Below are 19,308 nucleotides of genomic sequence, written 5' to 3'. Positions count from 1 at the left end.
AAAGATTTGTCCTTAATGTGAACACTAAACAACAAAAATCTCTTTCCTTTTTAGTAACACCCTGCATAGGCTGCTTCCTGCTGAGGCAGAACCAAGGAGCTAGGCCATGGTTCAGGCAGGAAATGCTACTGGACACACAAAAACTCTAAATCTGGGGTAATAAATAAATCAGCCTACTTACAACAACACTCTTAAATTCCCTCTCAACCCAAACTCAGTACTTCAGCTATCCAGCAATATTGAGAAGAAACATGAAGTGTCCATGAATTTGCCTTGACCTTTTTTTGTGTGAGGAAGACTGGCCCCAAGCCAATCTGTTGCCAATCTTCCTCTTTTTGCTTGAGGTAGATTGTTACTAACATCTGTGCCAAGCTTCCTCTATTTTATGTGGGATGCTGCCACAGCGTGGCTTGATGAGTGGTCCTCGGGATATGAACCTGTGAACCCCGGGGTGCCGAAGCAAAGTGCATGAACTTAACCTCTATGCCACCGGGTCGGCCCCTGCCTTGACCATTTTTATACAGATCTTCCTAAAATGTACCTAACCTTTCCTTTTTTCTTATACAGAGAAAATAGAACAAATTTCTCCTTTTTCTTAAATCATTCCTTAACTTCTCTGAGCACCAATTTCCTCCCTTATGAATTGGGAAGAATACCCACCTTGCAAAGCTGTTAGGGTTAAATGAGATACTGTTTATAAAGTGTCCCAGGATGTAGCATGTGGTAGGTGCTCGTGACAGCATCATCCTTGTCATCAAGTCCTGTGCTGCTGGGCTGTTACACTTGACACCCTCCAAGGCTACCCTGACTGCCCGGAATGGCTCAGCGCACAGGGTTCCGCAGTCTCCAGGTAACTTTAGTTTTGACCTCCTCCCTCAGCATCAGACTGTTAGCTTTCATGTCTGCGTCCAGCCACAACTGCAGCCTCCCTTGCTCATGACTCCAGATCTGACACAGGCTGAAAAGAAAATCCCCAAGTCTGTCCAAGTCCTGTGTAAATTGGTTAGGCTCTGCATAGGGCCAGAGGAATCAAGTGGCTGGGTCTTCATGTTATTACTACTACCTTGGCCTTCTCGCCTTTTTCAGTTCTGTGGCCCTGTTTTTGTTCCCAAGGGCCAGGCCTACAGTGGGGTACATAGGAACCAACAACCCATTCTTCCAGTTGGCACAGCTGACCCTGCAGAGGATTGCTCAGACTTAAGTACCTTGTATCCTGCCCATCCTTCCAGCCCTTCCCAGCCTCTGCATGTGGTTCTGACCATCCTTCGACATCAAGAACCTGGCCAGAGGGAGGACAGTTTCAGCACACGTGTCACTGTAAACAAGCTGTGATCCCCTTGTTACCACCACCCTCTCACCCACCCTGAGAATCTTAGGACAGAAGGAATGAATGGTGTAGGAAAAAAACCTTCTAGGTAAGAAATGTGTTTTTTTCTCTTTTTATGGGGAAAAAAAGTACACCACAGTGTTGAAACAGTTCGTTTAATTAGTTGATATACGGTCTGTACTTAGACAAACACTAAGTTCTACAACATACATAATGTCAACATGGGAAAATACCAACTTTGTCATTGCACATACCAGTAAATAAATACATTTGCTCCAGAATACCAAAGAGTTTATTCAAAAAAGTCACTTAATAAAAGCGCAGTTTTGCAAGTTCATCTAAAACTCCAGATAATTTTGAACAAAAATAAAATGTCTGATCACTCCAAAATAGGAAAAGACAATCTTGTGCAAATAGACATACACATTCTAGGCATTATGAAAACTGGCTAAATGTATGCTCCCAGCAAGAGAAGTGTCACCCATCCTGACCAAGCCCCCTTTGTCACCAAATGCAGGATTAAAGAGGCCAGAGTCGGGCTTCCCTTTCTAAGCCACTCTAGGTTACTCTAGGAAATTCTGGATCTCAGCCTAATCTCCAGCTCTGCCTGGACCTTGATGCGGGAAGGGGGAGGGACAGTAGGGCAGAAGAGGGAAGGGGTGTGATGTCTTTCTTAGGGAAGAAAAAAGGCACAGTGATGAGCTAGAAAAGGTAGTGATGAAAGCAAGGATCAACTTTCATTCACCCTGAATCCTACTGCAAAGCTTTGACAGTCCAACCTCATTTTGTATGAAAGACAGACCCAGAAAAACGATGTGGTTTGCTCAAAGTCACATAGCTACTAAGTGCAATAGTGCTTTTGGTAAGACTAACTTGCCTCTCACCCTGTTTGAAAAGTTCCATAACCAGACCTGTCCCAATACTTCTGCTATGCCTTTCCCCCATACCCTGAGATGACAGAAAATTGCAAACGGGAGGTACGGAAGAACAGGTGACCAATAAGCTCAAACAAGAGCCTGTCCCTTGGCCTATTCCTGGGGGCTGCTACAGTTCTACAAGCCAGGGCCCAGGGCAGTGAAGGCTCCCAACTCTGGGTGCCAAGTGCAGGGGAATCAGGCCCTACTCAGTGCTGGGCACCACAAGAAAGCACTCACTCATCTATCTGGAAAAGTGTGCTCTGAGGCCATCTGGCATCCCGAGGCCGCAGGGATCTCTCGGCTGGGATGAGGGATTAGAGAGGGGAAGGCCAGTGTTCATGCAGAAGGGAGAACCAGGGACTCCATCTCAGAGATGGGATTTGTGCTTCCTTAACAGAACCACGGACACGGCCGGCCCAGCACCTCTCCTCACTGCAGACCCCGCTGTGAGGAAAGCGTGGACCTCTTGGTTTGAAATCACTGTTGCTTGTTAAATTTAGAACTGCTTCTAAATAAATGGTAAATTTATTTAGAGGTAAATGCTCCACTCTTTCCAGCATGAAGCTTCTACAACGTCATCACCCTTCTTGTCACTGAAGGAGGCGGCTCCAAAGGTTCTCTTCTAGCCTGTGATTATCACACTCCCTGGCTTCCAACCCCTGTCCTCAGCATGGTCTGGACCTTACACACTCCTTCTGAACTAGTGTCATGATTTTTAAGGCACATTCACTAGAATATGTTCAAATCCATCCAAAAGCATGCATGCAAAACACCAATTCCTTCAGATAGTGCAGAATGGGAACTGGAAAACTAACCCCTTTCCTGGATGGTGTCCTCCCAATCAGAACCTTGAGAGAGCGAGCTGGTCCTTTCCCAGGCGTACTTTCTGATCGAAGAACATGAAATGCACCAACAAAATCCACAGGTGATCACAACTACATCCTTATTCCTTTCCTACTCATCCTTAGCAACATGATCATAATAAGAAACCTCAGTTGATTGTTTCCAGATTGCCCTTTTCCCCAAATACACACACACACAGACACACACAGAGACACAGAGCACCTTGGAGCCAGAAGGAAAGAAAAGCTAGAATTGCAGGAGTTGGGGAAGTGAACTTCACTGCTCTGCAGAAGAACTGTTTTGGGGCAGAGGGTGTAGAGTTTTGGGGTGTGGCCCCAGGAGTTGTTAGAGAATCGGGAGCAGTTACAGAGGAGCTGCCTAAGGTTCCAGCTGCCCGACACCCTTAGGGACTGCTCATTCCATCATCAAGTTCCCTGCCCAACCAAGGACCAGCTGGGTAGAGGCTGTGACGGGCAAGAACTCTTACTGTGGGAGAGGCTGAGCCCAGGTGGTCTCCAGGGGCCCTGGCAGCTTTATGAGTCTTTGGGCCCATGGCTCTGAGGCCAGTGGTCAAGGAAAACCAGCATCACCGGGAATGGGGTCCTAAAAACAGACCTTGTGAGGCTGGGTCTCGAGCAGGTGACTCAACTGCTCTTGCTTGTCACTCAGTGCCCAACAGAGGGTTTTGTTGCTGAGGTGACCTTCCCCACACCTAGACCGGAAAGCTCAGCCCATGTTTCTGAACGTACGAAAATATGCAGCCAACGCCCTCTCCTGTGTACCAGAGGAGAAAGCAGGGGACACAAGCTTTCCATTGTGCTTCTGTTTTTTCCATTCTGCCACCAGGATCCAAAATAAGCCTGTTCTACCTTAGAATTGTAGATGCAGAGAAACAGCTTGACCAGACTTTAGAGATCATCTAGTTTCCATCATCCTAAATGTCAGCAGGTCTCTTCTCAAAGTCAGGAAAAGAAGAACCAAACTGGGACCGTGGAAAGGAGGATGGCACCACAGTATGTCATTGAAAAGGGGCCAGCTCCAGTACAAAAAGTTCTAGTGCCCTCGAAAAGGCCCCAAATCAAGAGCTGTCTAGAAACTAGACCATGTTAACAAAAATGAGATCATTGGAGGGGCCTCTCACAGAGATGTATGCCCAAGTTGAGGGAAGATCCAGGCCAGAACAGGTCTGCCTTGCTTTAAGCACTCAACATAGGAAACCCTAGCCTACAAGGAGAGTGTGTTACTTCCACTTAGGTCAAAAGAACTCCTTGACCTCACTCACCTCACCTAACATGTCTAAAATATGACTTTTATTTTTTCAAAAAATCAATTTCTACATAGCCTTTCCAACCACATCTACTCTGAAGTAAGGAACAAGTCCTGCTTGCTTCCCACTGATTTCTGATCTCCATTTAGGCAAGTAGTCTCTGCCAGGATAAACGACAAATAGGCAAGAGCTTAGAGGTCCCAGGTCTGCAGGGTAAATGGTGCCATCCAAGGAGAAGGATGCAGGTGGAGGGAGAGACCAGGCCCAGCCATGGAGCACTCACACCCCACCTACCTATCACACCTAGATGGAGAAATGGGCAGCAGCCCTACTAAGCCTGTCAGGGAGGAGCCAGACAGCTTTCAGCAGCAGGGAACTGCCCAATTTCCTACTGAAATGGTTTCAATGTCATACATCAACTCTGATGTTTTTTAGTCTCTGGAATCAGGCAAAAGGGCAAGGGCCCATGGAATGGGCCCCAGAGAGGCCAGAGAGCAGGAGATAGCAATTTTGTAGGGGATGGTGGGAACAAAGAAATCAAGGGCGCTGAAGTTCTGAACTCTGCCACTAACCAGCCACGTGACCCAGGGCAAGTCCCATTTTCTGAGTGTGGGTCACCTAAAGTGACCAGTGTGTACTAGTTGATCTCTAAGGGTCCTGCCACCTCTCATCTCTTGTGATTCTAAAATACTCCCTGCTTTCCTCCTCCTGTCCCATTCCCACCCAAGAAGAACCACACAGAGAAGCCCTCAGCAACTATGACTTGGGCTGACTCAGTGGGAGCTGAAGCACAGGCAAGAGCACCTGGAGCTAGAAGTTTTTCCTGGAGCATGCCAGGGCTTAGGACTGGTGCCCTGCCAGCCAGAGCCCCAGGCATGCCTACCTATGTGCAGTGTGGGGCTGGTGACCTAGGCCCTGTCCACATTTCCTGGGGGTTGTACAGGGGCTGCTCAGCAGAGAGCTCCAGGGGCAGTTGACAGGGCTCCCAGGACAGGCCTGATGAGGGAACCTGTTCCAGACACCTCCTGCATGCTGAGCCTGTGGCCTGTGTGCCCCATCCTCTAAGACATCTGGCCTTGAGGGTCAGCCTCCTGCCACCCCTGCACAGAGAAAACCTAGAGAAATCAAATAAGCTAGAACCCCAGGCCAACAGCCACTTCCCAGAGCCACAACCAGGTCCCTGCAATCCTGACAAGGTCCTGCCACTCACCTTGCCCCAACCTGTAGTTTCTCTCAGGCCTGGCTGAAGCCATCTCAAGTCGGAGGACTTTCTGTAGTTGTAGGGGCCAGGCTAGGCTACCAAACTCTTTGCTATGTAAAGTCAGTGTGCCCTACACATACTTTAACACACACATACTCATGTGTCCTTCACTGTTGGGGACCGCTGTCATCTGACTCCTGGGCTGAGTGGATGGCTGGGCCACAGCAGCCCTGCGTTGTGCTTCCTCTCCCGCTACACCCCTTCCCGCCTTCCCAGCTGAGGCAGCTGCCTAGCTTGGCAAACATGATTGCAGCAGGATACTAACCCAAGAGTGGGGGTGTGTGTGGATCTTGGGGCACAGAAAGAATTCCCTCTGGTCCCTTCACACACACCCCCACTTCTCTGCCTCAATGGTGGAGGCAGAGGAGCCAATTCTTGGCTGGCTTGGCCAGGGAGCCCACTGAGCCAAAGGTTCATCTGGCAGGAGGCCTATGTACAGAGGGTAGGCAAGGCTGTCTCCACAGGCAGGCAGGCAGCTCCACTCCAGGCTGAGAACCCCAAAGGGCATGAGGAGGCCTCTACTCGCAGGCCAGCTTGCTGTCGAAGCTGGACAGGGCGATGGCAAAGGCCTGCAGCGCACACAATGGGTAGTTGTAATCCATGGTGAACACATCCTCTGCTACCCGGCCAAACTGCATCACGATGTAGTCCGCTGGAGCCAGGCACAGGCGGGGACAGAGAAAGACAGGACAGAGCAGGGATGGTGGAGATGGAGAAGGACAGACAGACATCCAAACCACAAGAAGGAAGAGAAAGTGAGATGCAGAGATGTCAAAGAAATCCCAAAGGGGAGAGAGACAGACGCAGTGCAAGAAAAGGCAGGAGAGAGGAAGCAGGCGACAAAGGAGAAAGATATATATACAAACACCAGAAGACAGGGAAGAAGAGAAAAAGTCCATTCAAAAGGTGGACTCCCCACACCTGACACCCTGTTGAGTGCACAGGATCCAGGGTCGGGGCTCCAAAGGACTTCATCCAGGGCCTCCCAGTCATGGTTAGAAAGTTCTTTACGTCTCACCTAGCTGTATGACCCACGTCCTTAAGCTGTGGTCTATATGGGCACAGCTAGGTGAGCTTAACCGTGAGCTAAGGGCCCCAGGTATCTATCATGTGGACAGTAATGAGTAAGGGCAGAGACACTCACGGTCATTGCCATGGATGATCTGGAAGTTCTTCACGGAGGCCTGTGTGACGCGCCCATGGAAGTTGAGTACGTAGGACTGTGTGTCATCGTTCCAGACAGGTGTCTTGTTTTGCAGCTCGATGATACTCTCCGTGTTTTTATTCTGCCAGCGTGCTAGCAGTGTTTCATGCTCCTGGGAGAGCAGCCTCACATAAGCCCGGCCCAGGCCTTGACACCATGACCACCCCAAAGAGGGATCTGCCCCAGGGGTGGGGGTCGTTAGATTTCCCTAGACCTCCAGGGCTTCTCACACTGTGTCTCCTACACATATACACACCAGCTTGGGCTCTGCCCTTAGGAGCTCGTGTGAAGACTGGGATGAGGGGGAAGCGGGTGGGGGTAGAGACTCACGTTGCGGGGCCGGATGGAGACTCTCTCGTGAACCATGTTCATGCCTGGGACAATCACACTCATCTTCCGTGGCCCCTTGAAACCTAAGACATTTGTCTCCTGGGAAACAGAGAAAGAACTCAACACTGGCTGTCTGAGGACTCTACTTAACCTACTAGAGAGATGGGGGGAGGGAATAAAGATGATGGATAGTTTCCACCCTCTCCACTTGAATGTCTGATAGGCGTCTGTCAACTTGACATGTCCAGAATCGAGCTCCCACATCTCCACTCTGCTGAAAACAGCTCGCCTCAGTTAATGGCACTCAGGTTTTCCGTTTGCTTGGGCAGACTACTTGGAGTCACACTTGACTCCTCTCCTCTCACATCCCACTTCTAATCCATTAGCAAATGCTATCATTTCTACCTTCAGATTATATGCAGAACTTATCACCCACTCCTCACCATGACCATGTCTCACTGAGATCACAGTCATAGCCTTTAACTGGACTCTCTGTTTCCGTCCTTGGCCCCCTGCCCTCCTCCCGTCATCTGTTCTCACACAGCAGCAAGTGGTCCTGTTAAGTCGGATTGTTTTCTTCCCCAGTTCACTCAGCGTAAAAGCTGAAGGTCTTACCTCACCCTGCAGGGCTTCACACGATTCGGCCCCATTACCTCCCTCTCCTCACCATTTACTCCCCACTGCGTTCACTCTGCCCTCCTTGCTATTCCCCCTATGTGTCAGGCACTCGCCAAGTTCTCCCCGACACCTACACGGCTGGCTCTCACTTCCTTCTGGGCTTAACCCAAGAGCTAGGTCAGTGTGGTCCTCCCTGCCATCCTTCCTAAAAGCTCACATACACACACCTGGACATTTCATATCCCTCTTCCTTTATTTTTCTCTTCTTAGCATTTATCAGGAACATCCTTTTTGACTCTATGTCTGTTTTACAGCTTGTCTCCCCCTGTTGGGGTTTAAGTCCCACCAGGGTATAAATTTATGTCCCTTGTTCACAACTATATCCTCAGAGCCTCAAACAGTCTCTGGAACATGGCTCAGTAAGTATTTGAGGAGAGTCGGGCTGCCTCCCCAGAGTTGACCAGCAGGTGGCACCGTAGGCTCATACAGAACAGCTATGGATTCCCAGTTAGCCTCCAAGAACTGCCCATGTCCAGATTAATGGGTGTACCAATCCCTCATTTTAAAATGAAGTGGAGAATCTCCTGTATTTATATTCCAGTCTGGTCATTTATGAGCTATGTGACGTTGGCAAGTGACCTAACCTCTGAGCCTCAGTTTCCTTATCCATATAATAAAGAATAGGATTGAGCTCTTAAGTTGAACACTCAGTGAGATGAGTATGCAAAGGGCCTTGTGGTCCATGTAGGACCTGGAGGAAGGACTGGAGAGATGCACCAATAAGAACCCAGGCCTCCTGCCTCCTTCCCAGGCGACTCCCAGACTGGGCTGCACAGAGCCAGGCCTGGTTCCCAGACCTCCCCAGGCACATCGCCAGCTCTGGTCTGAGTTCTGAAGACAAGAGAGGGCCAGAGCCCCTTTCCCAGGCAGGGGCCACTCCACAGAGAGCAGCCCACCTCAGCACAGGCTTGTTTACCCACATAGATAGATGGGATAGTCCACAGATCAGGCAGCAAGTCCTGAGTGTCATGTCTAACTTGGAGACCAGAGACCCAGGAACCCAGGACTCACATAACACACAGCCGCCAGCTCCTGACGCAAGGTTCCACTTTCCAAAGTGGAGGATGACGCCTTCTGAGGGTTGACTCCATTGTCATAAACAGTGAACTTAGTGCCCATGAGGTTGGACCTGAAGGACAGGCACAATCAGTACAGGGTCATGCACCCTCTGCCCCAGGGCAGGGACCAGCTCAGAGTCTGTCCTATGAGGAGTGTGCAAAGCATTCTGAGCTGGGCCAGGAGCAGACCTGGGGACACACTGCTCACTGAATCCCCATCTTTGAAGGCGCTTCATGGGCAGCAGGCCTGGACTTGCTCTGAGTTGAATCAAAGAGCATTTCAGTTCAGTGAGGGGAATTTAGGGAGGTAAAGCAGTTCCAAAGAAAGTTTCCCTGGAGGAACAGGAGTGCTCCCTGTCACGGGAGGTGAGCAAGCAGAATGGCATCTGGCAAGGCCATAGAGGAGACTCAGCACCCTATGGAGTGTGGATGAGACGATCTCTGTCCTGGCCAGGCTGTGAGTCTTGGTCCAGCCCCATTCTCCAGCTAAAGCTTCTATCACTTCTAAGCTTGATTCATGCTCCCCAAATCTGGCACTCTGTTCCTCAGCAAACCCTCCCTCCCCGAGGCCTAGCTCAGAGCCTTTCCCCAACCCCAAGGTTGCTCTCTCTTCCCTCAAGGGCTCACTCTCAGCCCTGCCCCTTGGCACTGACAGTGAGGCTAAGGCGGCTCTTCGATGGTAGCCTACATCATCAGTGACATCCTGGGGTCTGTTCCATCACTCTTGGTGGGCCTGGGAGCAGCTCAGAGTGAGGTGTGTGAGGCCCATCTCCAGGTCCGGTTCTAGGCTGGCACAGACCTATGGTTGGATCTGATGGACAGAGAGGATCCTGGGAGAGGCTCTGATCCCTGGCCTAGAGCTCCTGCAGGGACAGGACATGGCTCTACAGAGGGCCTGCCCCTGCCCCTCCCTCCCACCCCACCTACTTCCCAGGAGAGTGCTGGTACCGGAGTTTCCCGATGTAGCTGTCCCCTCCTCGAGACAAGTCTGTTGGGTCCACAGAGATGAGGTAATTGGAAGTTTTACTCTTCTTTCTCTTCCTTCCCGCCAGGAGGAATACCTTGGGGAGTGGAACAAGGTCACGTTCCAGGCCCAGCCTCTGGTCCATGCACGATCATGGTGCCACTCACACACCTGCACTCACACGAGTGACTCTCCCTTGCTTCAGCTCCCGAACACACATATGTACACACACATGTGCAGTGGCAAACACAAAGGTATGCACTGACCAGGCACGGAGGCTCTGTCTCTGGGGGAACTGAAAGGTCAGTGTTTGATCTGAAGCTTCTGGTTACATTCCAGCCCCTAGGACCTCAAGCCTGCCTAGGTGAAACTGCACATCCAGGCCAACCTCACCTTCTTCCCATCCTCGCGGTCCAGGTGCAGAAAGTAGGTGGGGTACATGCCCCGGTCCATCCCCTTCTTGTCCCGCGTGATGCGGCACTTGATGGTGATACCCTGGGGGGCGGGTCTCAGTGCAAACTCCTCAAGATCCTGGACCTCAAGATCCACGGAAGGCTCTGGGACTGTCGGGCTGGGGGCCGAGGCTGCCTCCTACAGGGGAGAAGAGGAGCCTCAGCTCCAGGGAGTCTGAGCAGCTGAAATTGATGGTCTGGGATCCAAAGTAACCTCCTGATGTGGTAGTGGTGGTGGTGGTGGTAGGAGATAGGGCAGGGTCCCTGGGATGTGGACCTGGCCATCCTGGCCCTGGGGTCAGCAGCTAACTTCTCAACCCTTCCCTCACCTCAGCAGTCCCCGGGGAGAAACAGCCCTTTCTCCAGGAGTGGGGGATATGGGCAGGTTCTCAGAGGTCATCCTGTCCAACTCCAGCTCCCCCAGCTCCTGGTCTGGCTGAAGAGAATGAGTGGCAGGGTGGGAGGACAGAAGAGCTCAGACCAGAGAAACTCTTGATAGGCATCTGGGTCCAGCCTTTGGCTCCAGGAAAGCCAACTCTCCATCATTTCTTCACATTCACTGCACCTCTAACCTGGATGACCAGCCCTCCGAACACTGCCATCCACCCTCCTACTGGGCATGAAAGCTCCCCACTTACCTTGATGGACTTCCTGCTAGTAGCGGAGCTGGGGCGGGTGTTGCTGTTTAGCTGGGAGGAGCTGGAGCTATTCTCGTCCTCATCCTCCTCTTCCTCTTCAAAGCTCATGCTACTGGAGACACCTGGGCCAGGGAGAGGAGCAGGAAGAGATGAGCGGTCACACATACACACCCAGAGAGACACCTGTTCACAGGCAGAGTCACCTGTACACATACACACACAGACAGTGCCATATGTACACACATACATTCACACACACTCCACACATATATCCAGATACACACGAGGACACACAGTTTCTCAGATGCATGCATGAACTGGGGCTGATCACAATCCTCTGGGTATCCTCCCCCCGGCCCCCGCCCCAGCTTTGGCTCAGTCCCTCCATCCAACCACCCTCCTCTCTAGCAGTCAGTGTCCTGTCTGCTTTGTCACAAGGCCTGAGTTGGGCTGACCCTGCACTGGGAGCCTCCATTTCTGGCCTCAGGTCTACTAGAGGCCTTGGCTGGCATAGGCCACAGAATGTACCTGGGAATGGCCCAGCTCCTTACTCAGCCTGACGTGCGGGGCCCAGGGACTCCTCTTCTCCCCAGCCTGCCCAGGGCCCTCTGTCTACATGCTTCTCCCCATCTGGAATGCCATTCCCAGCCTCAAGTTGCCTCAACAGTCCATTATCTAGGAAGCCGTCCCCGATCAAATTCCTCAGAATGTGTGGCACTGCCGGGCTTCCCTCTGCCACACCTTGTGCCAGGGACTCCCTGGGGCAGGCCTCTTGGTGGGGAACCTTGGCAAGTTTCCTGGGAGGATCTGCTCTGCCTCTCGGCACCCTGGCCCTGCTTCCCCTAGCTCAGCAGACTCAGCGGGAACATCTTGCAAAAGCTTTTTCAAAGGAACCAAAGGGGAAGGAAATCTGTCCCCAAACCTAGGCCTTACTGGGGGCAGGAGCTGGGGAGACAAGGCTGGGCTGGGGCTGGTTGGTTACCCTGGTTCACACTTCTTTCCCTTAACTTGGCCTTATCAGGGGCCCCCACCCAAGTTTCTCATTGGTCTCCAAGTGTGCCCCCCACCAGGGCCTGGGAGGGGCTGGAACAGACACAGGAGGGCCATGCTCCCCCAAAAAAGGTGCATGTGGGACCCTAGAATTGAGCTTTGGGGGTGTCACTGGACCTCCACGGGGCTCACCCTTCCTCTGCATCGTGGCACGGAGGTCCTGCCCGCTGGGCCGTGTGCCCCCACCAGCTGCCGTCTCCCCGGCGTCCTGGGCATGGTCCGACTGGCCCACAGTCAGGATCTGCACTGCGCCTCGGGCCTCAGACTTGTCTTCTGCCAGTGCTGCTGGCCCGCTGGTGCCTGCAGGCCACGGACACTCCTGAGTCCCGTCCAGGGGCGGGAGGGGAAGGGGAGAGCTTGGATTCTCAGATGTCTGTGAAGTGGGTGAAGGATGAGTAGGGGGACCCTCTGCAAAACTTCATTTGCAAAACTGATTTTTAAAAAGCTAATGACTGCTGTCAGCCTCTTAATGATTGGCAAGCTATGAAGGGACATGGGCTTCCTTTCTTCTGCTGTTCCCCCAAATTAGTTGCCAAGGGTTGGTTTGCAATGCCTCAACTCCTAGGCAGACAGCAGCCATAAACAAAACCGACTGCATAGTGAAAAAGACGAGATGGAGAACGAGGATCAATCCAGACCATAGCCAGGGCCACCACTCGTTCCCAGACGTGGCCAGGTACACTTACTGATGCTGATGTTCCCTCTCTCTCTCAGACGAACACACATGCAGTAACTCATACACATCATTACAACACATGGCGCCCCGTGAAAAAGACTGAGGTTGGAAGAAACTCGCTTTCCCAAATGGACAACCTCCCATGCCACGTCGGCCTTCCTGCCCCAGTTGCCACAGCTTCAGTAACAGAAGCAAGACTGGGCCCACACAGGTGGCAGCCACCCTGCCTGGCTGGGCTATACCCAAAATGCTGCAGTCAGTCCCAGAAGCCTAGGGACCCTGACATACCACATGACCCCAAGGCCTGGAAATCTGCCATGCACAACGGCTGAGGAAACAGGGCATCCAGCCAGCAGAGACAGGCCTCGGGTCAGGGGCCACCATAACTGTCCTTGATCTCTAGGGATCTTTTCTGGAAAGGGGGGAGGAGAGGAAACAGACTGGCCTTGTCACCAGAGGGTGGAACTGGGATTGAGTGAGTGCTGCACAAGCAGGGGGCAGGTGCCTGGGAGGCAGTGAGCCCCACTGGAGGGAGTGTCCCGGGTCAGGATGGAGGTAGCAGGTGCTCAGGCCAGGTGGGTAAGGGGCTTTCTGGGTCACAGCTGAGCTGGACTTCACTTCCCAGCAGTATGGAGGGCCTGCCCACACCCACGGGCTAGCCCAGGTACCCATGAGCTAGAGGAGGCCCGTGAGTCAGCTAGGTGGCGACCCTGAGTGCCCTTTTGTGCCTTCACTGAGGCTTCCCACCCTGTCCCTCACCTCCGAGTAAGGAAGATCAGCCACCCCCCAACCCTGCAGTGGGGGCCGGGCCTCCTGAGGAAGACTGCAGTGAAGGCAAGCCAACCTTTGTGCTTCCCCTTCTTGTCCTTCCTAGAGGCCCCGCCCTGGTCCCCCGCGGCGGCCGCTGCCTTGGTTCTCTTGGCTGAGGCTGGTGCTGTTGGGTGGGCAGCTCCCAGCTGCACACTGGCAAGTGAGTCGGCCTCTTGAACTGCTCAGGAGAGAGCCCGAGACAGAGAGAAAGAAATTGGCACTAGGTGAGACCAAAACTCCAACTCAGACACACTTCCCAGCACATTTCCCAGATCCACCCCAACACCCAAGCCCTACCAGGCCTCTGTACCACTCATCTCTACCAGGCAGAGATGCCCAGGGCAGGCCAAGCTGGAAGGAGTGGCACCCCCAGCCCAGTATGATAAAGTCAACAGCCTGGCCCACATCAGGATCAACCAAGAAGAAGAAGAGTCAAAGCTCTGGGCCAGCGAGCTGTCTGAGCCTAGGCAGGGGGAGGGAGAGTGGGAGAACGTGGGTCACTGAAGATGGTGGATGAAGACAGAAAAGGCTACATCTCCTGAAAGAGACCACAACTAGTGCAAGCACTCCAGGGAGCCTGCACCGCCTTTATGGGATGGGCCCACAGGAGCCTGGGTGCCAGAGCATCCTGAGGCAGGATAATAATTCTGGGATACAAGGAGCTGCGCACACCAACACAGAGGTCACGGAAGGGTCACAGCAGGTGGCCTCTGAATTCTCCACACATTAGAACTCCAGTCTGCTCAAATTCCTTGAAAAGTTTCTCATTGCTCTGAAGATGAAGACCCATATTCTCCTGCCAGTCTGGCTCCTCCACCTCCCTCCCTCTTGACCTCAGCCTCACTGCACTCTCCTCACCTCCAGGCACCCCAGGTCCCAGCCACATGGGCTCTCTCAGTGCTCTGTACATACTGCACACCCTCTTGCCACAGGGGCCTTGCGCCAGCTGTCCCACTGCCTGGACTGCCCTCATGACCGTTGTCCCCTCCCACTAACACCCACGCATCCTGCAGAGTCCACTTCAGGCATCACCTCCTAAAGGAAGCCTTCCCTGACCCTCTGGGAGCAGGCTCTCTGCCATTCACTCACAGAGCCTGGCTTCTTTCCACAAAGTACACCTTTGACATCTGTTTAACTCTCTCTCCCCTTCTAGACCTTAAGGTCCACAAGAGAACAGAGACCATGCCCGTTTGTGCTCACCCTGGACCCCTGGCCTCTAGTCCAGGGCCTGACACAAAGTAGGCTCTCAATAAATATTTAAGAAATGGATGAATATATTACATGAATGAGCACGGCCAGCAGATCAAAACCTGTTTGCAGGGATAAACCGTCAGTGCTGACTGATGTCAGACTCCCTTATCTTCCTCTGGGAATGACCTTGTATTTAACACCAAGAGCCAGCAGAGGGCAGAGCAGGAGGCGGCTAAAGCTGCAGGTGGGGTTGGGGGGCACTCAGAAACACCGAGCCCAGGTCGGCCAGCCCCGTGGGCAGCAGCCTCCCCAGGGCTTTGCCCACCACTTAGAGCTGGGCAGAGACTGGGCCCCAGAAGGGCAGCACGCACCCCGCCTGGTGTGGAGTCTCAGCGGGGAAGAGCTTTTAGCTGATTCGACCTTGGAACATCCCCTGGCTGCTTCAGTTTTCAAAGCCCTGAGGCAGAGGATTTTTCCTCACTCTTCAGGGGAGGAAACAGACCCAGAGAGGGTGAGTGAGTTGGTCACAGTCACAAGTGAGCAGGTGACCAGTATTGGCCTGACCAGAAACTCTGTCTTCTGACTTTGGTCGTGCACTCTTTCTGGAGGTGCTGCCGTCTTTCTGGGGCCTGGCATGGCCCCAGCACGCAGTCAGTGCTCTAGAAACACCTGCCAAGATGACTGCACATCAGTGACTTGCAGGACTCTCTCAAAGCCTCAAGATGTTGGCAGGACCTAAACTCCCAGGAGCGGGCTTCCCTCGCATGTGCAGCCTCAAACGGTCAGGTGCCAGGCTTGGCAGGGCTGGGATGTCCACACGACAGCAGGCCAGGCTCCACAGGACCCAGAGTACCCTTGGGAGAAAGTGTGAGGAGGAGGCTGCCAGGAAAGGGTGAGGCCAGGGGTCAGTTCTATGTGGAGCAGCTGGGGCCAAGACAGGAGGCAAGGCTGAGGTCCCTGACCCTCTCCTCTGAAGAGCCTCTCAGGTGGGGCGCAGGCATACCGGCTGTGGCCCCCGGTGCTGAACTGAAGCACACACAGTGGGGAATTACTATGAAGGAGCAACATAATATAGCGGAAAAGCCATCTGGAGTCTGACAGGCCTGGGTTCCAAGCCTCGGCCTGATGTTCACTAACAGTGTACAGGGGTGAGTCGTCGAACCCCTCTGAGCCCATCTCCTTATTGAGCGGGTGAGGAGAATGGGGTGTTGTGAGGATAAATGAGATAACGCAGGGAAAGCACCTAACACCAGGCTTAGGCCCTGGCCTAAAGACAGCCTTCATATTAGACATGAAATGGGTTTCCTCAGAGGAATGAGTGCCCAGAGGGGACCGAGTTTGTCCTCTGTGCCAAGCCAAGACTGGGCAGCAGGTGAATGAGACTCTGTAGTGCCCTCCAAGGCACAGACAAGGGTATCTAGTAAGCTAAGGGCTGGGTTAGCAGAACCTGAGACACTGTGGGGCAGGGTGTGGGGAGGGCCCAGCAGTCAGACGAAGAAGGTTAGTCCTGAGGTGAGGCAACTACCAGTAGTTCGAAGTGGCTGGAGGCTGCATGTCCTGAGGAAACCACAGAAGGAGGGGGGCACCTTGGTTGCTAAGGTTCCTTCCAACTGCAAAAGCCAGATGCCTGCGACATTCTTATAGTCACTATCTGAGGAGAAGCCACCAGGATTACCAGCACCAGCAGGGGGCAGTGGAGTCTGAGTCCTTTCAGGCTCAGAGAGACCCATCCTCTGTGCGACCTAGGATGCTCTTAACCTACAAGAGGGAGGGCCTTGAGCATAGGGATGAAATAGAGCCATCCCCCAGCCAGGATGAGCTGCAGAGAATTGCCACCCCCAAGTGGGCTCTGCAAGATGAACCGGAGTGTGCAAAGATGAGAACTAGAGGCTGCTGGTCACCACGGCTCTGTGAAGGGACCTGCAGGTCAGAAGCCAGGCAGACTGAGGGTGTGGGGACCCCAGGGAGGGGAGGCAACAGGTGTCTGTCGCCAAGAGACACTAGCTGGCATGGGCAGGATGCTGAGATAGATTCCTCTCAGGAGGCAGAATGCTGGTGGGGAGCAGACTGTTCCGCTCTTAGGAGCTGCCTCTTGCTCTCAGTGAAACGCTCCAGATCAGAAACCCAGACCATTGAATTCCAAGATCCATAAGGTTTCAGCCCCAACAACTGACTCAGGAGCCAACGGCCTGAGTATACGCAGGAGCCCAAGGCTCCAGGTCCCAGCCTCCCTCCGCTGGCCCCACTCAGCTGTCCACCTGGGCTGGGGGCCATACTCAGCCTGGGCACACCCTGACAGAATGAGCCCCCCACCTCCCTGGGTCAACAGGAAGTCCCTGAGAGCCTCCCTAAAGCAGTGCTGTGGTGTGAAGCACATGCCAGCACAAGGGCTCCCCAGGCTGGCTGTCCCAAGAGCAGGGTATACCTTGGTAGCTGGTGCTGCCACTGCTGCTGAGGTAGGACTCCACCAGGGGGGCCTGCTCCTCCGACTGCCGGGCCCGTCGGCTCCGGGGCCGCCCATCGGCATTGGCCTGCACCATCAGGGGCTCCTGGCGTTTCTTCTTCTGCTTCTGCTCCAGCAGGGCCCGCTACAGAGGTACAGGATAGGCACAGAGGTTGGCAGCGTGCCCTGGAGGGCAGCCCACCGCCTCCACCCAGGAAGGGCTTCCAGACTGGGATGGCAGAGAAGGCCCTGCTTGCTCAGCTGAGTTCTAGAGGTCAATACGGGGTCCACAGCCCACTCTGGGCCAAGACCTTATGTCTTTGGTGCCCTGAGAATTGGGGTCCAGGAAAAGGAGGCAAAATTTAGCCCAGGTAGCTGCCCCAGCAGGATCACAGCAGATATCCAGCCCTCACTGCAGTCAGCCCAGCTGCCGGCCCAGCCAAAGCCCCATGTACTGCGGCAGTGCTAATGCTGAAGCTGGAAAAGCAGAGAGCTTCTTCCTCCCACCAGACAGGCTCACCCCAGGAAGGGGGACAACCCTTCCCCTCTGCCCTTGGAGAGCCGATCCCAGACTCTGGCCAGGACGCTGAGTGCTGACTGCCCTTCAGCCTGACCCCAGCCTCACTCACCTGCCGGTCAAGCTTCTGCTGCCTCAGGTTGCTGCCCTCATCATCTAAGACACTGCAGAGGGAGAGAGGAGGGTTCAGGGCCTGCCCACAAGGCAGCAGGGAAGCCCAGAGCCCACCCCCAGCACATCTGGGTTCTTGAAACCCCTCCCATCACAGCTCCTGGGCACATGGGAGAGGGTGGGAGGGTGAGGCTACTGTCTGGGAACCAGCTCGAGACAGAAAGGTGTGAGCCACATTTCTGCCCCTTTGGGAGCTTATCTCCTGCTGGGATCCCTGCTGCCCCAAGGACTTCCCAGTCTGTCTGGCCCCAGTAAGTACAGGAGGAAACTTTCCCCTTGGGCCCATGAGCAGGGCCAGGCCTGACTGAGATCCAGGGGAACCTGTCCAGAGGCATCACATGCAAGCTAGGCCCAAAGCCCAGCTTCAGACGCAGGGGCCCATCCCCTCCAGTCCCTCTCGGATCTCACCAGCTCTTTCCATACTTTCTGGAGGAGGCTGGGTCCTCTGGGGCAGATTCTCTCCCAATCTGTTCAAAGCAACCTCCTGGCTCTCCAGGTGACAGAGTGGAGGTGCCAACACTGCCCATCCCCTTCCCCACTTAGAGGGCTGAGGGGCCCCTCATTTGAGAGAGTGAAGCTAAGAAACCAGCTAGTGTCTCAGGGCAGGGCTAGGGCTGGGTGGGGACATCTGCAGGGCAGACACAGCACATCAATGCACAGCCCAGCAACCAGCCACCAGGCCCTTCCTGGCCACAGACATGGCACAGATGGCATCAGGGCATCAAATCCTAGAGTCACTAAGGTCTTGGGATGGGCAGCATCATCTCACACAGACTGGCCTGCCTCCCAGGAAGGCAGAGCACAAGTAGGAAGCTCCAATCACTTAGCTACCTTTCCAGTCCAAGACATATGCATGAGATGTAGGCCCACCCAAATTCTACAGAAGCCAAAGTCAGGACAGCTGCACGGGGTGGGGTTGGAGCATGAGGATCTGAGCTCTGGGAACCCCCAGCTTCCATGGCCCAGTTATGCTGGAGCCCGCCTCTGAACGAGACTCCACATGTGGGCACCTGCACAGGCATGCCCGAGTGCACTAGGTCTGTGTGTGAGGCTGCAAGTCTATCTCATGCCTGTGCACGCACAGAAGGGGTCCAAATGTGTGAGGGTATCTACACGTGTGAGCATGTACCTGGATACACATGCATGCAAATGCCTGTGGAAGAGGTGGGCGTCCTTGTGAGCAGGTGAGTACAGGAAGCATGTAAGGGGGAAAGTGGAGGTCAAATCACCCCGAAGACAAGCTGAAGCCATTTCCATCTCCTCCTGACAGCAGAAGCCCTTCCTAGGTGGAATAGTAATTGACCTGAAATGTCCTTTCAGCTCATCCAAACTACTGTGTGTCTGTGTTCAAGTCCATGGACTGCAGACAGCGCCACCCACCCCTGGCTTCCCCCATCTGCCTCCCTGGCCACAACCTATGAGGACTCTGCATATTTTTAACTGGCAGCGGTCCTACCTCCTTGACATCTGGGAGGGTATTTCCTGATACCCATGGGCTGCTCTGCACTCAC

General features: G+C 53.7%; 1 protein-coding gene across 1 annotated transcript in view; it reads right to left on the bottom strand.

Moving 5' to 3' along the window:
* Positions 1–1,465: 1,465 nt before the first annotated feature.
* The window catches only part of TUB (TUB bipartite transcription factor), a 65,615-nt gene continuing 47,772 nt past the window's right edge, over positions 1,466–19,308 (bottom strand). The window contains 11 exon segments of the mRNA XM_070491011.1: positions 1,466–6,267; positions 6,760–6,931; positions 7,150–7,248; positions 8,839–8,956; positions 9,834–9,946; positions 10,243–10,440; positions 10,940–11,061; positions 12,122–12,289; positions 13,510–13,653; positions 17,092–17,254; positions 17,739–17,790. Of these exon segments, the coding sequence (XP_070347112.1) occupies positions 6,134–6,267; positions 6,760–6,931; positions 7,150–7,248; positions 8,839–8,956; positions 9,834–9,946; positions 10,243–10,440; positions 10,940–11,061; positions 12,122–12,289; positions 13,510–13,653; positions 17,092–17,254; positions 17,739–17,790 (1,483 nt within the window). The 3' untranslated portion in view covers positions 1,466–6,133.

Source organism: Equus asinus, chromosome 20 (genome assembly GCF_041296235.1).
Source record: "Equus asinus isolate D_3611 breed Donkey chromosome 20, EquAss-T2T_v2, whole genome shotgun sequence".
Lineage (NCBI taxonomy): Eukaryota > Metazoa > Chordata > Mammalia > Perissodactyla > Equidae > Equus > Equus asinus.
The sequence above is the reverse complement of the archived record's forward strand: the minus strand, read 5'-3'. Positions and strand labels throughout refer to the sequence as shown.